Source organism: Sinocyclocheilus anshuiensis, unplaced genomic scaffold (assembly GCF_001515605.1).
Source record: "Sinocyclocheilus anshuiensis isolate Anshui unplaced genomic scaffold, SAMN03320099.WGS_v1.1 scaffold1284, whole genome shotgun sequence".
NCBI classification, from domain to species: Eukaryota; Metazoa; Chordata; class Actinopteri; order Cypriniformes; family Cyprinidae; genus Sinocyclocheilus; species Sinocyclocheilus anshuiensis.
This window is the reverse complement of record NW_015546083.1, coordinates 168,690-182,573: the sequence shown is the minus strand read 5'-3', so window position 1 is coordinate 182,573 and position 13,884 is coordinate 168,690. Positions and strand designations below refer to the sequence as shown.

Genomic DNA, 13,884 nt, shown 5'->3' with positions numbered 1-13,884 from the left:
CACAAAATAATGTTCTTTTTTTAGCAACGTCATATGACCCCTTTAAAGCAAGCATAGGAACAAAACAATAACACGCCAGATTTATAGGTATGTATGCACATTTCTACCCCTACTTTTTGGTTCATGAGTCATTGTGTAATACTCTTGAAATTAAGCTCCATCTTGCCTCAAAATGTTCAGCTAAAGATCCACTGTTGGATCCACTGTTCATGTATGGGTGGTTCTAGCTTGAGCCATTTAGACGTGATGCTATTCAGGGCTGCTGCAAGTAATATCTGAAGTAAGTAATTCAATTTTCTTTCCTTTATATCCTCAGGTATTGCCCCTAAAATAGCTAAAATGGAGTCAAAAGGAATATCAGTGTTGGACATGTCACTAAGTACTTTATAAACATCTTCCCAAAATGGGTTTAACTTTGGGAAATTTTTGGGAAAAAACTGGGTTTGCCCAGTTACAGCCAGGGAGCCCGTTTCTGAGTTTCCTGTCTGTCTAGATGCGTCCACGAAGGTCATTCCTGAGTTTTGTCTGTTTAGAAATGACCAAGGAGGTCGAGCCTGAGTTTTCTGTCACACATCCAAGTGATTTCAAGCCAGCAAATCCAACTGATGGTCTCTGACCAACCGCTCTGTCTGTGGTTAGACTTGTCTGCTTGGATGTGGTGGCCTTCAGTTCCATCTTGGAGGTCTTCAGCTCCACCCTGGGGATCTCCTGCTCTGCCAGCTCCACCTGTGCCTCCATAGTGGTTTCCAGCTCCACGTGATCCGCCGTAGTGGTTCTCAACTCTGCCTGTCTTACTGAGGGGTTCTTCACTGCTGTCTGCTCCGCCCTGGTGGTCATCTACACCGCTATTTTGGTGCGAGGTTGCACCTTCTAGGAGGGGGAGTACTGTCACAATCCTCAGTCACCTGCCCAGTCACTATTGAACTACATTTCCCAGCATCCCTCCGGATTCCTACCTGTGCAGATTCCTCAATCACCACACCTGTTTGCCATTAGCCTTATCAGTTCCTCCATAAAAGCCAGCACTAACCTCACATGCTTTGTCCAGTCTTGTTGTTTACACTCATGTTGCAACCTACCTGTTTACTTGCCTGTAACACTTACCTACTTCGATCTGTCAGCAAGCCTTCATTTGTATGCCTTCATCCTACTCATCACCGTGGACTCTATCCTCACCCTGCTAAAGGCAAACCCTGTGTCCCAATGTTCTTTCTATTCATCCTAAATAGAAAGTGAGATTAGAATTAGTGTGCGCATTCTAAATGCGGTCCGTTAAAGAAGCAATTGTATGAGGTGATAGTATGTCCCAAAGCTTGCCTACTCTTCTATTACACACTCAAACGTGTGTACTTTTTCCTCACCAAAAGAATACATACTTTAATGGCATAGTATAAATGGACACATTGGGACACAGGAAAAGACTGTTACCATTCAGTTAAGTGTTGCTTGCATTCTCAAGACTGCTACTACTCACCTGATATCTCTGCTTATGCTAATCAGTTAATGTCAATAAAGTTCCTGTATGTTTGGACATCTCCTGTGTTGCCCTCTTCTGTTTTGTTAACAGCACCCTCTCAGATAGGCACAGTCCCATAATATTCATTTAGCTCAGTCATTTAATATTAATGTGGATATTCTTCTTTTATAAATGTGATAAATGCATTATCATTGAGCAAAAATTAAATCTCCACTGCCTGGATATTGGTCTATAACCGAGATATCAGTCTATAACCTAGTGTCAAAGGAGCATGGTCTAAGAGTGTTATTAGCAATATTTTAATACCTGTTAATCTATTCAGCTCTGATATAGGGGTGAATAAGTAATCAATTAGCCGATATAATGAATGCCTAATAGAGTAAAAGGTAAAATATTTCATATTTGGGAATTTCTGTCTCGAAACATCCTCTAAATCTATTTCCTTAAGTTGTCGAGATAACATCTTACTCATTTTAGGGAGACAAAATTTTAGAGTCAGCAGCCTATCCATATACTGTGACATAACACAATTGAAGTCTTCAACCAGCAATAGGATCTAGGGCTGTGTATCACCAACAAAGTCACGATAGAGTCAACAGAGTCAACAGGTTTATTTTCATCTTGTTTTCTGCAGCGTTGATTTCTTAATCAACGCTGCAGAAAACAAGATGAAAATAAACCTGTTGACGCTCTCCAAAGTGCAAACACAAATATTAACTGGATAGTTTGCCAGATCTGTTTCGCCAATATGATAGTGAATAGACAATATCTCAAGTTTTCGGGATCGGCGTCTATGATGTGAATGTTTACATGAGAATTGCTAAGCAGGTGCAGTGATTCGCTGCTTATGAAAGGCTATAAATAGCATATTTCAACAACATTATATGACCAAAATCCACATGAGATCACAAATGGAGGTTATTACAAACCCTTGATGGTGGTTTAAAGTGAGTTTTGAGTAAAAGCATACTAAAAGTGTACTATCTTAGGGTGACCATACGTGCCATTTTCCCCGGACGCGTCCTGGCCAGGATTTCTATGTTGCCTAAAATATCTAGGTTTTGGCTTTGTTTGCGTGTGCAGACTGATCGGTGTATGACATCAAAATACCATACAGATGGTTCCTTATGCTTTCAAAATGCTCTCGAGGTACTTTGATGTCAAACACTGATCGATATGAGCTGCTTTTAAGTCGAACACACATCCTATGTACGCGTAATTGCATCGCTTTGACCGTAGATCCCACCTTCTCACACACACCATGATTGGTCCATTATGTACAATGCCTGCATGTTATTGGTCAAACTACTTTTCGATCATTACCTTCAGCAAGCATGAAAACAGTAAAAAAACAAAGCCAAAACAAATCCTGGCAAGTACGCGTCCTGGGAAAATGGCACGTATGGTCACCCTATACTATCTCATAAATTGTGTACCTTATAGCTTGATGCTAATATTAGCTAATCTACCCTGCTTTGGCTTTAGTGCCATTTTGGTTTTTCCTTTTTTTCTTTACTGATTTTGTTAAACTCAGTCCTGTCTCTTGGCACTATCCACCTGATCTCAGCCTATCCCTCTGGTAGTTTATCTCATTGGTTCTCCTCAATCTGCTTCTAGCTTGGCCTGCCATTCTATGCTCACCTCAGCCCTGTCCGCTATGCTCTGCTCCTATTTGGCTCAGTTGGTTCCAGTCTGTTGTCTGCTCCGTTCCGGGGCTCCTGACTGTTTATTCTAGTCCAAGTCCAGCATCTTCCTGTGTTTACACCTCTCCCTTTATCCCCTAATAGTGTCTGCTAATTTTAATAATCAGGTGCAGGTAATCTACTATCTATAAAGGTGCAAAATGGGTTAAGATCCATTGCTTTTTTTGTGTTAAACAATGGCTCAAATACCAATAAATTGACTACCGTAAACCTTAGTAAATCACATTGCATGATTTATTTTCTACTCCTATAAATTTTACATCTAAATGCTTTCACAAATGCATATGCAATAAAGTGAGCCACAAAAAAATGTCCATGCTTTAGTAAATTTGGCGCCAAATGTTAAAAGTTCCAGTGTTTTTAAATAAAGATTTGAAAATGCAGTTTTAGCATTCACAGGTGTACTACCTGGCTCTATTGAGTCTGTGATGCTCCTGGAGCCACACTTGTCTATGCAGGCTCAGAACACTCCTTTCCTTATTCACCTGAGCTGCATCCAACACCTTCTGCACCTGAAATACACACAAACTCATTTTAGCCTGTTTTACTTTCATAATGTGACATATGAGTCAAACAAGCTAATAATTGTTAAATAAATATGTAAATAGTAATGGTGGACATGATTTTATCCATCTGGAATTGACTGAACAGTGAATAATGGGACAGACATGAATGTGAAACACTGCCAGCACTCAGATTTGGGAAAGCTTTAACAGTCTTTGTAAATGTACTGCGCACCACCAACAGTGTACTGCATGTGGTAGAGTTTGTACAGTACTGTGTCATAGAAACTATATTTAAACCAGCTAATATACTTGATGATTTGATGACCGAACGAGTTCAGCAGTGTCATGTCACTAATGCATCTTCAAGTGTGCATCACTGATCATTATTCACATAAAAAAATATTTTCTTTGCACTTACAATGTGATTTGTAACATTTGTAACAATTCAAAGCAGTGATTAAAAACAAAATGGAATACACATGGAAGGCTCAGGACCATAAAATGTTTGTCCAATCATTGCATTCAGTCCAAAGTGTGGAAAAATAAATTCAGATTCTGTTACAGATGTATGATCCACAATTTGCAGACTTGCCAAAATACACAGAGACATACAACAGGGTAAAACAAGAGTAAACAATGGCAGTGTTTTTACAAGATGGAGAAACTGGATGTTTCTTCTCAACAGGCAAGCTAAATTTTAAGTTAAAAGTAGGGCTGTGCGATTAATCGAAATCGAATCGAAATCGCGATTTGAGACGTTGCGATTTGCTAATCGCAAAGCAATTATCATGCATATGCTCTGTTCCAGAGCATATGCATGACTGCCAGCCTTGAGTTGCAGCTATTGGAATAATGCCCAAAACAAAAAGGAATTTTGTAATGGTTTAATGGAAACTATAAGAATTTCTGTGATGGTTTCTATTGTTTTTTTCAGCAGGGTAATGATAGCCATACTGTGCTGCACATTATTGACAATATTGAGCTGAAGCTTGACTTTGCAAATTTAAAATCGCAAATCAAATCGCAATCGCAATATCTGTCAAAAAAATCGCAATTTGATATTTTCCCCTAAATCGCACAGCCCTAGTTAAAAGTAGTCCTAATATGATGGGCCATTTAATAAAAGTAGCCTACTTTTACGTGTTGACAAATGCCTTCACTTTTATAGACCCATTTGTGATGTTAAGTTGGGGGAGGCATGATGTGCGAAGGGCGTTTGCAAAGGTTGTTTCGAAACATGCTTTATTTTTGTAGTTCCACTAGATGGCACTAGGAGCGCAGTAACTGCCTGCCCTACCTTTAAAGGGGTCATATGATGCGATTTAAATTTTTCCTTTCTCTTTGGAGTGTTACAAGCTCTCAGTGCATAAAGAAGATCTGTAAAGTTGCAAAGACTAAAGTCTCAAATCCAAAGAGATATTCTTTATAAAAGTTAGGAGTCAACCACGCACAAAATCCCACAAAAATGCGTTTTAAGTTTAGAAACATTTTGAGTCTCCCCCTCCCTTGCCTCACAGTGCTTTGGTCCAAATGCCTGCTTTCCTCTTTTACATCACCTACACACACACAAGTCCAGTGAGAGAGAACAAAGCCAATAGTTGTGGAACTCCAGTAAGTAAGGCTGTCAAGGCTATTTTATTCACTTAAACATCATATGAAGTGATTATTTTCTCTTTAATATAGATGATGCCAATGTATTTTTCAATGAGTCCGCTATGTTAGCAATAATAACGTTACCTGCTTGAGGGAAAGGGTTGCCAGGTTTTCATAACAAAACCCGCCCAATTGCTACTCAAAACTAGCCCAAACTATCCGCGTTTCGAGGGGGTCCCCTGGTAAAAATCGCGTTCTGGGGGATAAAATACACGTTATTGGGGTCGATTCAACCCGCGGACAAGAAAAACAACCCGTGGCAACAATGATAAAGTAGCCCAATTTCACAGGAAAACCGCGGACTTGGCAACACTGTGATGGATAGTAATGTCTACAACGGACACGAGCGCTGTCACGGCGCGACCACAACAGTTTGGAGTTATCTAATTTGGCACGGTATCCCTGCTGCACTAATAGTAGTAAGCCATTCCTCTGTGAATACATATCCTTACAAGTACAATTTTAGCTGTATTATTTGTGTCCCCTTCAAAAATTGCTCTTGAGAAATTTTGTGTTTATTGTCCCCCCCTACTGGTTAGACGAAATTTACTCCCCTGGCTGCAGTAGATTCATTCAAGTTCCTGGGCACCACCATCTCTCAGGACCCGAAGTGGGACAATCACATTGTGAAATTGGCCCAGCAGAAGTTGTACTTCCTTCACCAGCTGAGGAAGTTCAACCTGACACAGGAGCTGCTCAAAGAGTTCTACTCGGCCGTCATTGAGTCTGTCCTGTGTTCATCTATAACTGTTTGGTTTGTCTCAGCTACCAAATCAGGCATCAGAAGACTACAACGGACAATCAGGACTGCTGAGAGGATTATTGGTGCCCCCCTGCCTAACCTCCAAGAACTTTACACTTCCAGAGTAAGGAATAGGGCTGGTAAAATCACTCTGGACCCCTCACACCCAGCACACTCCCTCTTTGATCTGTTGCCCTCTGGCCAGTGCTACAGAGCACTGTCCACCAAAACGGCCAGACACAAGAACAGTTTTTTCCCTCAGGCCATATCCCACCTGAACAACACATAACACAACTCAGGACTGCACAACTGTAAATAACTCATCAAAACTTTCATCTGTAAATAGCACATATGCACATTCACAATTCTGTCTACTGACATTTTTTTTTCTCTATATTTTATTACTATATTGTTATTTATAATTTATTATCTATTTTCTTTATTATTAGTGTTTTTATTACCTTAAATTATATCTATGTCTGCACTATGTTTGTACTTTCTGTACTGGAAGCTCCTGACACCAAGACGAATTCCTTGTGTGTGTAAACACACTTGGCAATAAAGCTCTTTCTAATTCTGATTCTGATTTAGAGGCTTTGCTCTAAAACTCGAGGTTTCACACGACCTGTGTGTTGTATGTGAAGGTAAGAAGCAAGCTCGTTCAACTCTCGAGGGAGTTGAATGTGCTCATTGCACTCATTGCACTCATTTCTTTGTGGATAAGTGTCAATTGAACATGTTTGACTCACAAGGAGGCGGCTTGTGCTTATCGTTTGCATTTGCCTCTTGTAGGAGTTGAATAGCGACGAATAGTTCATAGCAATGAGTTCATAGCGATGAATTCATGCTGCGCATTACGGTCACGGTGAGAATTCTCTGCCTATCGCCCGCGGTTCGAGTCCTGCTGTTGCCAAGGCAAATAGTCGGACCATTCACGGAGTTTATAGACAGAGCATGGAAAGGACCTGACATTATAACAGCACCCCGGGAGCCCATGCTGTGTGCCTTTACTTTTGTAGCGCCTGGACAAATCAGACACACAATTATTCATTATATTTAACAAATATTCCAACACCCAACAACCAGACTGGGTGCCAAGACGTCTGTGAATGACCCCCAGGCCCCTGGTTACCATGGTAACCAAGACACCTCAGCCAGACCAGATAAACTTTACAACTTTAAAGTATGTAGAGAGAATTTCCCTCCTACTTAATTCCCTTTAAAACAGGGAATTTTATAGGAAATGACTTCTTTCATCAATTCATAGCAAAAACATTCTGTAAATGATCATGCATAACCCCAGAACATTGTGTGTATCATTACTATTTTGTATAGTGGTTTTGTATGGTATACTGTGTTATACATGCGTTATGATAGATCAGTATAGTTAATATAACCTCACCCATACCATGTGTGGTATCTTTGAATTTGTATTTTCATGATCTAAATGAGAGTGTATATTATATGTTGATACCTATGCAACACATTAGTATTATGAGAATCTTGAATATTCTGCTAGAGACAAAGGATCGTAAAAATTTCCCTCCAAAGGTACCATTCCTCATTGGCTCACTCAAATCCTGAGGGTGTAACCCCCCTCACACTTTAAAGATCACTGATCACCAGATCATGGCAGTTCTTTTAGATTCTGAGAAGATGAGGATGCTGAGCTAGAAGTCTTCTAAAAACCTCTTAGTTTGTGCCAGGCTGCAGCCTTGTCTTTCCATTCACCAAAGATCCTCGGATTTCAGTTGATGTCTCTCTAGCTCTGTACTCTTCTCTCATCACATTCCATCTGGGAGAAAACTCTCCAAACCACCACTGAGTCAGAGTAACATCTTTGGATGTCATCACGCTTCAGGCCCGGAAGAACGTGAAGACTTTAATCTGAGACTGCATTCAGACACTCGTTCAACAGCCAAGGCAATGCAAGTATCGTACATTTAACTAAACGAAACAGAGGTTTAGAATAAGCTGTAGACCCTGTTGTAAAACGGCGCTGATGGTTTTACTCAGGTGGTTAACTGACTCCTTTTCCATAACTGCATTCTCTGGTTTCTCAAATGGTTTCATTTATCCACTTCTACTCACCCATGTATGAGTGATTGTATGTTTGTTTGTTTAGATTAGTTATGTGCTGGTGTTTAGTTAATAAAACTTTTGTGCACAAATTACATGAGTTTCTGGTTCTGTCACCGTTTTTGAATAGTGTCCCTTTTACGATCCAATCTATAGCTATATGCTCTAATGCATTACTGTAAGAAAGTTATTTTCTGTGGCCAAGAAAATATTCAAGGCTATTTTATTCACTTAAACATCATATGAAGTGATTATTTTCTCTTTAATATAGATGATGCCAATGTATTTTTCAATGAGTCCGCTATGTTAGCAATAATAACGTTACCTGCTTGAGGGAAAGGGTTGCCAGGTTTTCATAACAAAACCCGCCCAATTGCTACTCAAAACTAGCCCAAACTATCCGCGTTTCGAGGGGGTCCCCTGGTAAAAATCGCGTTCTGGGGGATAAAATACACGTTATTGGGGTCGATTCAACCCGCGGACAAGAAAAACAACCCGTGGCAACAATGATAAAGTAGCCCAATTTCACAGGAAAACCGCGGACTTGGCAACACTGTGATGGATAGTAATGTCTACAACGGACACGAGCGCTGTCACGGCGCGACCACAACAGTTTGGAGTTATCTAATTTGGCACGGTATCCCTGCTGCACTAATAGTAGTAAGCCATTCCTCTGTGAATACATATCCTTACAAGTACAATTTTAGCTGTATTATTTGTGTCCCCTTCAAAAATTGCTCTTGAGAAATTTTGTGTTTATTGTCCCCCCCTACTGGTTAGACGAAATTTACTCCCCTGGCTGCAGTAGATTCATTCAAGTTCCTGGGCACCACCATCTCTCAGGACCCGAAGTGGGACAATCACATTGTGAAATTGGCCCAGCAGAAGTTGTACTTCCTTCACCAGCTGAGGAAGTTCAACCTGACACAGGAGCTGCTCAAAGAGTTCTACTCGGCCGTCATTGAGTCTGTCCTGTGTTCATCTATAACTGTTTGGTTTGTCTCAGCTACCAAATCAGGCATCAGAAGACTACAACGGACAATCAGGACTGCTGAGAGGATTATTGGTGCCCCCCTGCCTAACCTCCAAGAACTTTACACTTCCAGAGTAAGGAATAGGGCTGGTAAAATCACTCTGGACCCCTCACACCCAGCACACTCCCTCTTTGATCTGTTGCCCTCTGGCCAGTGCTACAGAGCACTGTCCACCAAAACGGCCAGACACAAGAACAGTTTTTTCCCTCAGGCCATATCCCACCTGAACAACACATAACACAACTCAGGACTGCACAACTGTAAATAACTCATCAAAACTTTCATCTGTAAATAGCACATATGCACATTCACAATTCTGTCTACTGACATTTTTTTTTCTCTATATTTTATTACTATATTGTTATTTATAATTTATTATCTATTTTCTTTATTATTAGTGTTTTTATTACCTTAAATTATATCTATGTCTGCACTATGTTTGTACTTTCTGTACTGGAAGCTCCTGACACCAAGACGAATTCCTTGTGTGTGTAAACACACTTGGCAATAAAGCTCTTTCTAATTCTGATTCTGATTTAGAGGCTTTGCTCTAAAACTCGAGGTTTCACACGACCTGTGTGTTGTATGTGAAGGTAAGAAGCAAGCTCGTTCAACTCTCGAGGGAGTTGAATGTGCTCATTGCACTCATTGCACTCATTTCTTTGTGGATAAGTGTCAATTGAACATGTTTGACTCACAAGGAGGCGGCTTGTGCTTATCGTTTGCATTTGCCTCTTGTAGGAGTTGAATAGCGACGAATAGTTCATAGCAATGAGTTCATAGCGATGAATTCATGCTGCGCATTACGGTCACGGTGAGAATTCTCTGCCTATCGCCCGCGGTTCGAGTCCTGCTGTTGCCAAGGCAAATAGTCGGACCATTCACGGAGTTTATAGACAGAGCATGGAAAGGACCTGACATTATAACAGCACCCCGGGAGCCCATGCTGTGTGCCTTTACTTTTGTAGCGCCTGGACAAATCAGACACACAATTATTCATTATATTTAACAAATATTCCAACACCCAACAACCAGACTGGGTGCCAAGACGTCTGTGAATGACCCCCAGGCCCCTGGTTACCATGGTAACCAAGACACCTCAGCCAGACCAGATAAACTTTACAACTTTAAAGTATGTAGAGAGAATTTCCCTCCTACTTAATTCCCTTTAAAACAGGGAATTTTATAGGAAATGACTTCTTTCATCAATTCATAGCAAAAACATTCTGTAAATGATCATGCATAACCCCAGAACATTGTGTGTATCATTACTATTTTGTATAGTGGTTTTGTATGGTATACTGTGTTATACATGCGTTATGATAGATCAGTATAGTTAATATAACCTCACCCATACCATGTGTGGTATCTTTGAATTTGTATTTTCATGATCTAAATGAGAGTGTATATTGATACCTAATACCTATGCAACACATTAGTATTATGAGAATCTTGAATATTCTGCTAGAGACAAAGGATATTTCCCTCCTCCCTCCAAAGGTACCATTCCTCATTGGCTCACTCAAATCCTGAGGGTGTAACCCCCCTCACACTTTAAAGATCACTGATCACCAGATCATGGCAGTTCTTTTAGATTCTGAGAAGATGAGGATGCTGAGCTAGAAGTCTTCTAAAAGCCTCTTAGTTTGTGCCAGGCTGCAGCCTTGTCTTTCCATTCACCAAAGATCCTCGGATTTCAGTTGATGTCTCTCTAGCTCTGTACTCTTCTCTCATCACATTCCATCTGGGAGAAAACTCTCCAAACCACCACTGAGTCAGAGTAACATCTTTGGATGTCATCACGCTTCAGGCCCGGAAGAACGTGAAGACTTTAATCTGAGACTGCATTCAGACACTCGTTCAACAGCCAAGGCAATGCAAGTATCGTACATTTAACTAAACGAAACAGAGGTTTAGAATAAGCTGTAGACCCTGTTGTAAAACGGCGCTGATGGTTTTACTCAGGTGGTTAACTGACTCCTTTTCCATAACTGCATTCTCTGGTTTCTCAAATGGTTTCATTTATCCACTTCTACTCACCCATGTATGAGTGATTGTATGTTTGTTTGTTTAGATTAGTTATGTGCTGGTGTTTAGTTAATAAAACTTTTGTGCACAAATTACATGAGTTTCTGGTTCTGTCACCGTTTTTGAATAGTGTCCCTTTTACGATCCAATCTATAGCTATATGCTCTAATGCATTACTGTAAGAAAGTTATTTTCTGTGGCCAAGAAAATATCCTTTCTTAGAGTTGATATGAAATTACACTGAATGTTCGCTGGACGAACAGATTAGTTGATTGTAATATTTATTCTGCTACAGTTACTACTGGCAGCTGAAGTAAATAATTATAATTAATTGTAATTATTTATATACATTTCCCTTTTGAGTTAATTTGCTACACTTTCATTTCAGGGTTGTATGGTTCTCTGTGAACTGTCTGAGAGTCGGGTTGTAGGCCCTGTGCATTGGGACCTTGACACCAAGTCATTAGGCTTCTTTAGGAGCCTCCTTGGTCATCAAGGTCCCAGAATAGTTCTGCAACCACAGGTTGGAAGGCCCTCCGGGTCTCCTTTCCTTTATGTGAGTTCCCTTGTCGATTTAAAAATTGAGTACTCCACTCTCAGGGCTCTGTATACAGCCACTGCCTATGGTTGAGCTTGGCTCCCCCCACTGCGGGAGGGTTATCTATGAGCCTGCTGCTCCCCGAGCAAGCATGTGAGTTCTCTTCTCGATCTAAGAGCCAAGGAGTCCACTTCTGGTGCCCTGTAGGCAGCATACCAGGTTGTTAGGCCGTCTTTTGCCACCCCATTAGGCTGCTCTTGTGGTTGAGCTTGGCAGTACTCCCCTCACTCTAGAGGGTCGCCAATGAGCACGCTGCTCCCAGGGTGAGTGTCTGAGCCCCCCCTCTCATTTCTGAGAGTTGGATCCTCCGCTCCCTGGAGCTCCGTGAGGCAGCCATACCAGGTTGTTAGGACATCTTTTGCCTCCCTTTTAGGCTGTTCTTATGGTTGAGCTTAGAATTGCTCCCCTCACTCTAGTGAGTCGCCTATGAGCACACCGCCCCCAGGATGAGTGTCTGAGTTCCCCTCTCTTTTCTGAGGGTTGGGTCCTCCGCTCCCTGGAGCTCCACAAGGCATCTATACCAGGTGGATTAAGGCCTCCTGTGTGGCCTCCCTGATGACCGCCTCAGTGTTTGAGCATGGCATTGCTCCCCTTATTACAGGGTCACTTTGAGCATGCTGTTCCTGGGAGCTCACATCATGTGACTGCCCTTATGGTTGAGTTGGCAGTACTCCCCTTAATTAGAGGGTCTCCTATGAGTATGCCACTTCTGGAGCCCCATCATGTGCCCTTCTGAGCACGTGAGTTCTCCTCTCACTTTAACCTGTTAACCTGCACCCCCCATTTTGGGACTCACAGCTGAAAATGACCTACCTAACTTAAAAATTTAACAGTTCCTGACTTCAGTGTGCTAAACACACAATTTTGGTGTATTTGGAAATAAGACCCTTTGGGCATTACTATCCATCATCCAGAGTTGAAAATGCTCAAAAAGATAAAAAGTTTTTTCTGATTCTCACCTTGGGTCCCACTCTACATATGTATCTTCAGTGATATCTTAACAATGTCTCCCATCTGACTGGGCTGCGGGGGTATATGTCTACCAGCTCGAGGGATCTGGAGAGAGAGATCCTACGGGAAGTCCCCATCTCAGGTACAGTGAAGGTGTCTATTGCCAGTTCCTTTCAATTACCTTTCCACTGCCTTTTTGTCATATCTCAAGTCAGAGCCTCTGCCTCAGGCAGAAAGGTTGTTGGCTATCCTGTAGCCCCCCTGGAAGAATTAGGAGTAGATGTATAAAGTCAACCTAGGTGACAGGCCAGGGTCTGGTAATATGGTGAAACCTAGATGCCTGTCCATATCCCCTTAAAGTAATCACATTGTTATCTGATTCCAAGCCTTTGAGCTCTGCCCTGGGACTGGGCTTTCTTTGTCAGCCTTTAACAGGTAAGTTATTTTGGGTATGTAGCTTGGGCCTTTGGCCGAAGCGGATAGTGTCACTGACAGCCGCTGATGTGTCCGAGGGGTGACTCTGATGGTTTCACTCTGGAGTTGGTGCTTAGTGCACCTCAGAAAATATGGCATGCACTTCCCTCAGCATGGCAGCGTGGGTATTCCATTTCCCATAGTGACCGCTAGAGGACGCAGTTCGAGTTCCCTTGAAAAGGAACATCTCAGGTTACACATGTAACCATGGTTCCCTGAGAAGGGAACAAGACACTACATCCTCTTGCCATGCCTCAGGATGCATGCTTCGTTACTGCAGACGAAGAAGCAGATGATGTATTCTGCCGGCACCCTTTTGTACTATGGTCGCGCTGGTAGTGACATCATAGGCTGTCGTATTTAGACATTTGTTTCAGACACCAGTCATGCTGAAGGCATTACTATTAGTCTAATTTTCCACAATCTATGCATGTTTCGTGAAGTTACGAACGAAAACACTACGTAAAAGGTACAGGTGTTTCTTTTTTTTTTTTTTTTTGCTGTGCCTCACTTGCGCCTGTATGGTTTTATTGTGTTATAGGTCTAAGAGGAATATCTTTGGATCTAATTTGGATCTAATTATGTTATTATCTAATGGTGGAATGACCTGCCCAAATCAATCCGAGCAGCTGAGTCCTT

The 13,884-nt window shown here is 41.5% G+C and overlaps 1 protein-coding gene across 1 annotated transcript in view; it reads right to left on the bottom strand.

Moving 5' to 3' along the window:
- The window catches only part of LOC107699961 (coiled-coil domain-containing protein 148), a 74,588-nt gene that overhangs the window by 56,442 nt on the left and 4,262 nt on the right, over window positions 1-13,884 (bottom strand). The window contains exon 4 of the mRNA XM_016501425.1: window positions 3,589-3,692. Coding sequence (XP_016356911.1) covers window positions 3,589-3,692 — 104 coding nt within the window. The remainder of the gene's footprint in view (window positions 1-3,588; window positions 3,693-13,884) is intronic.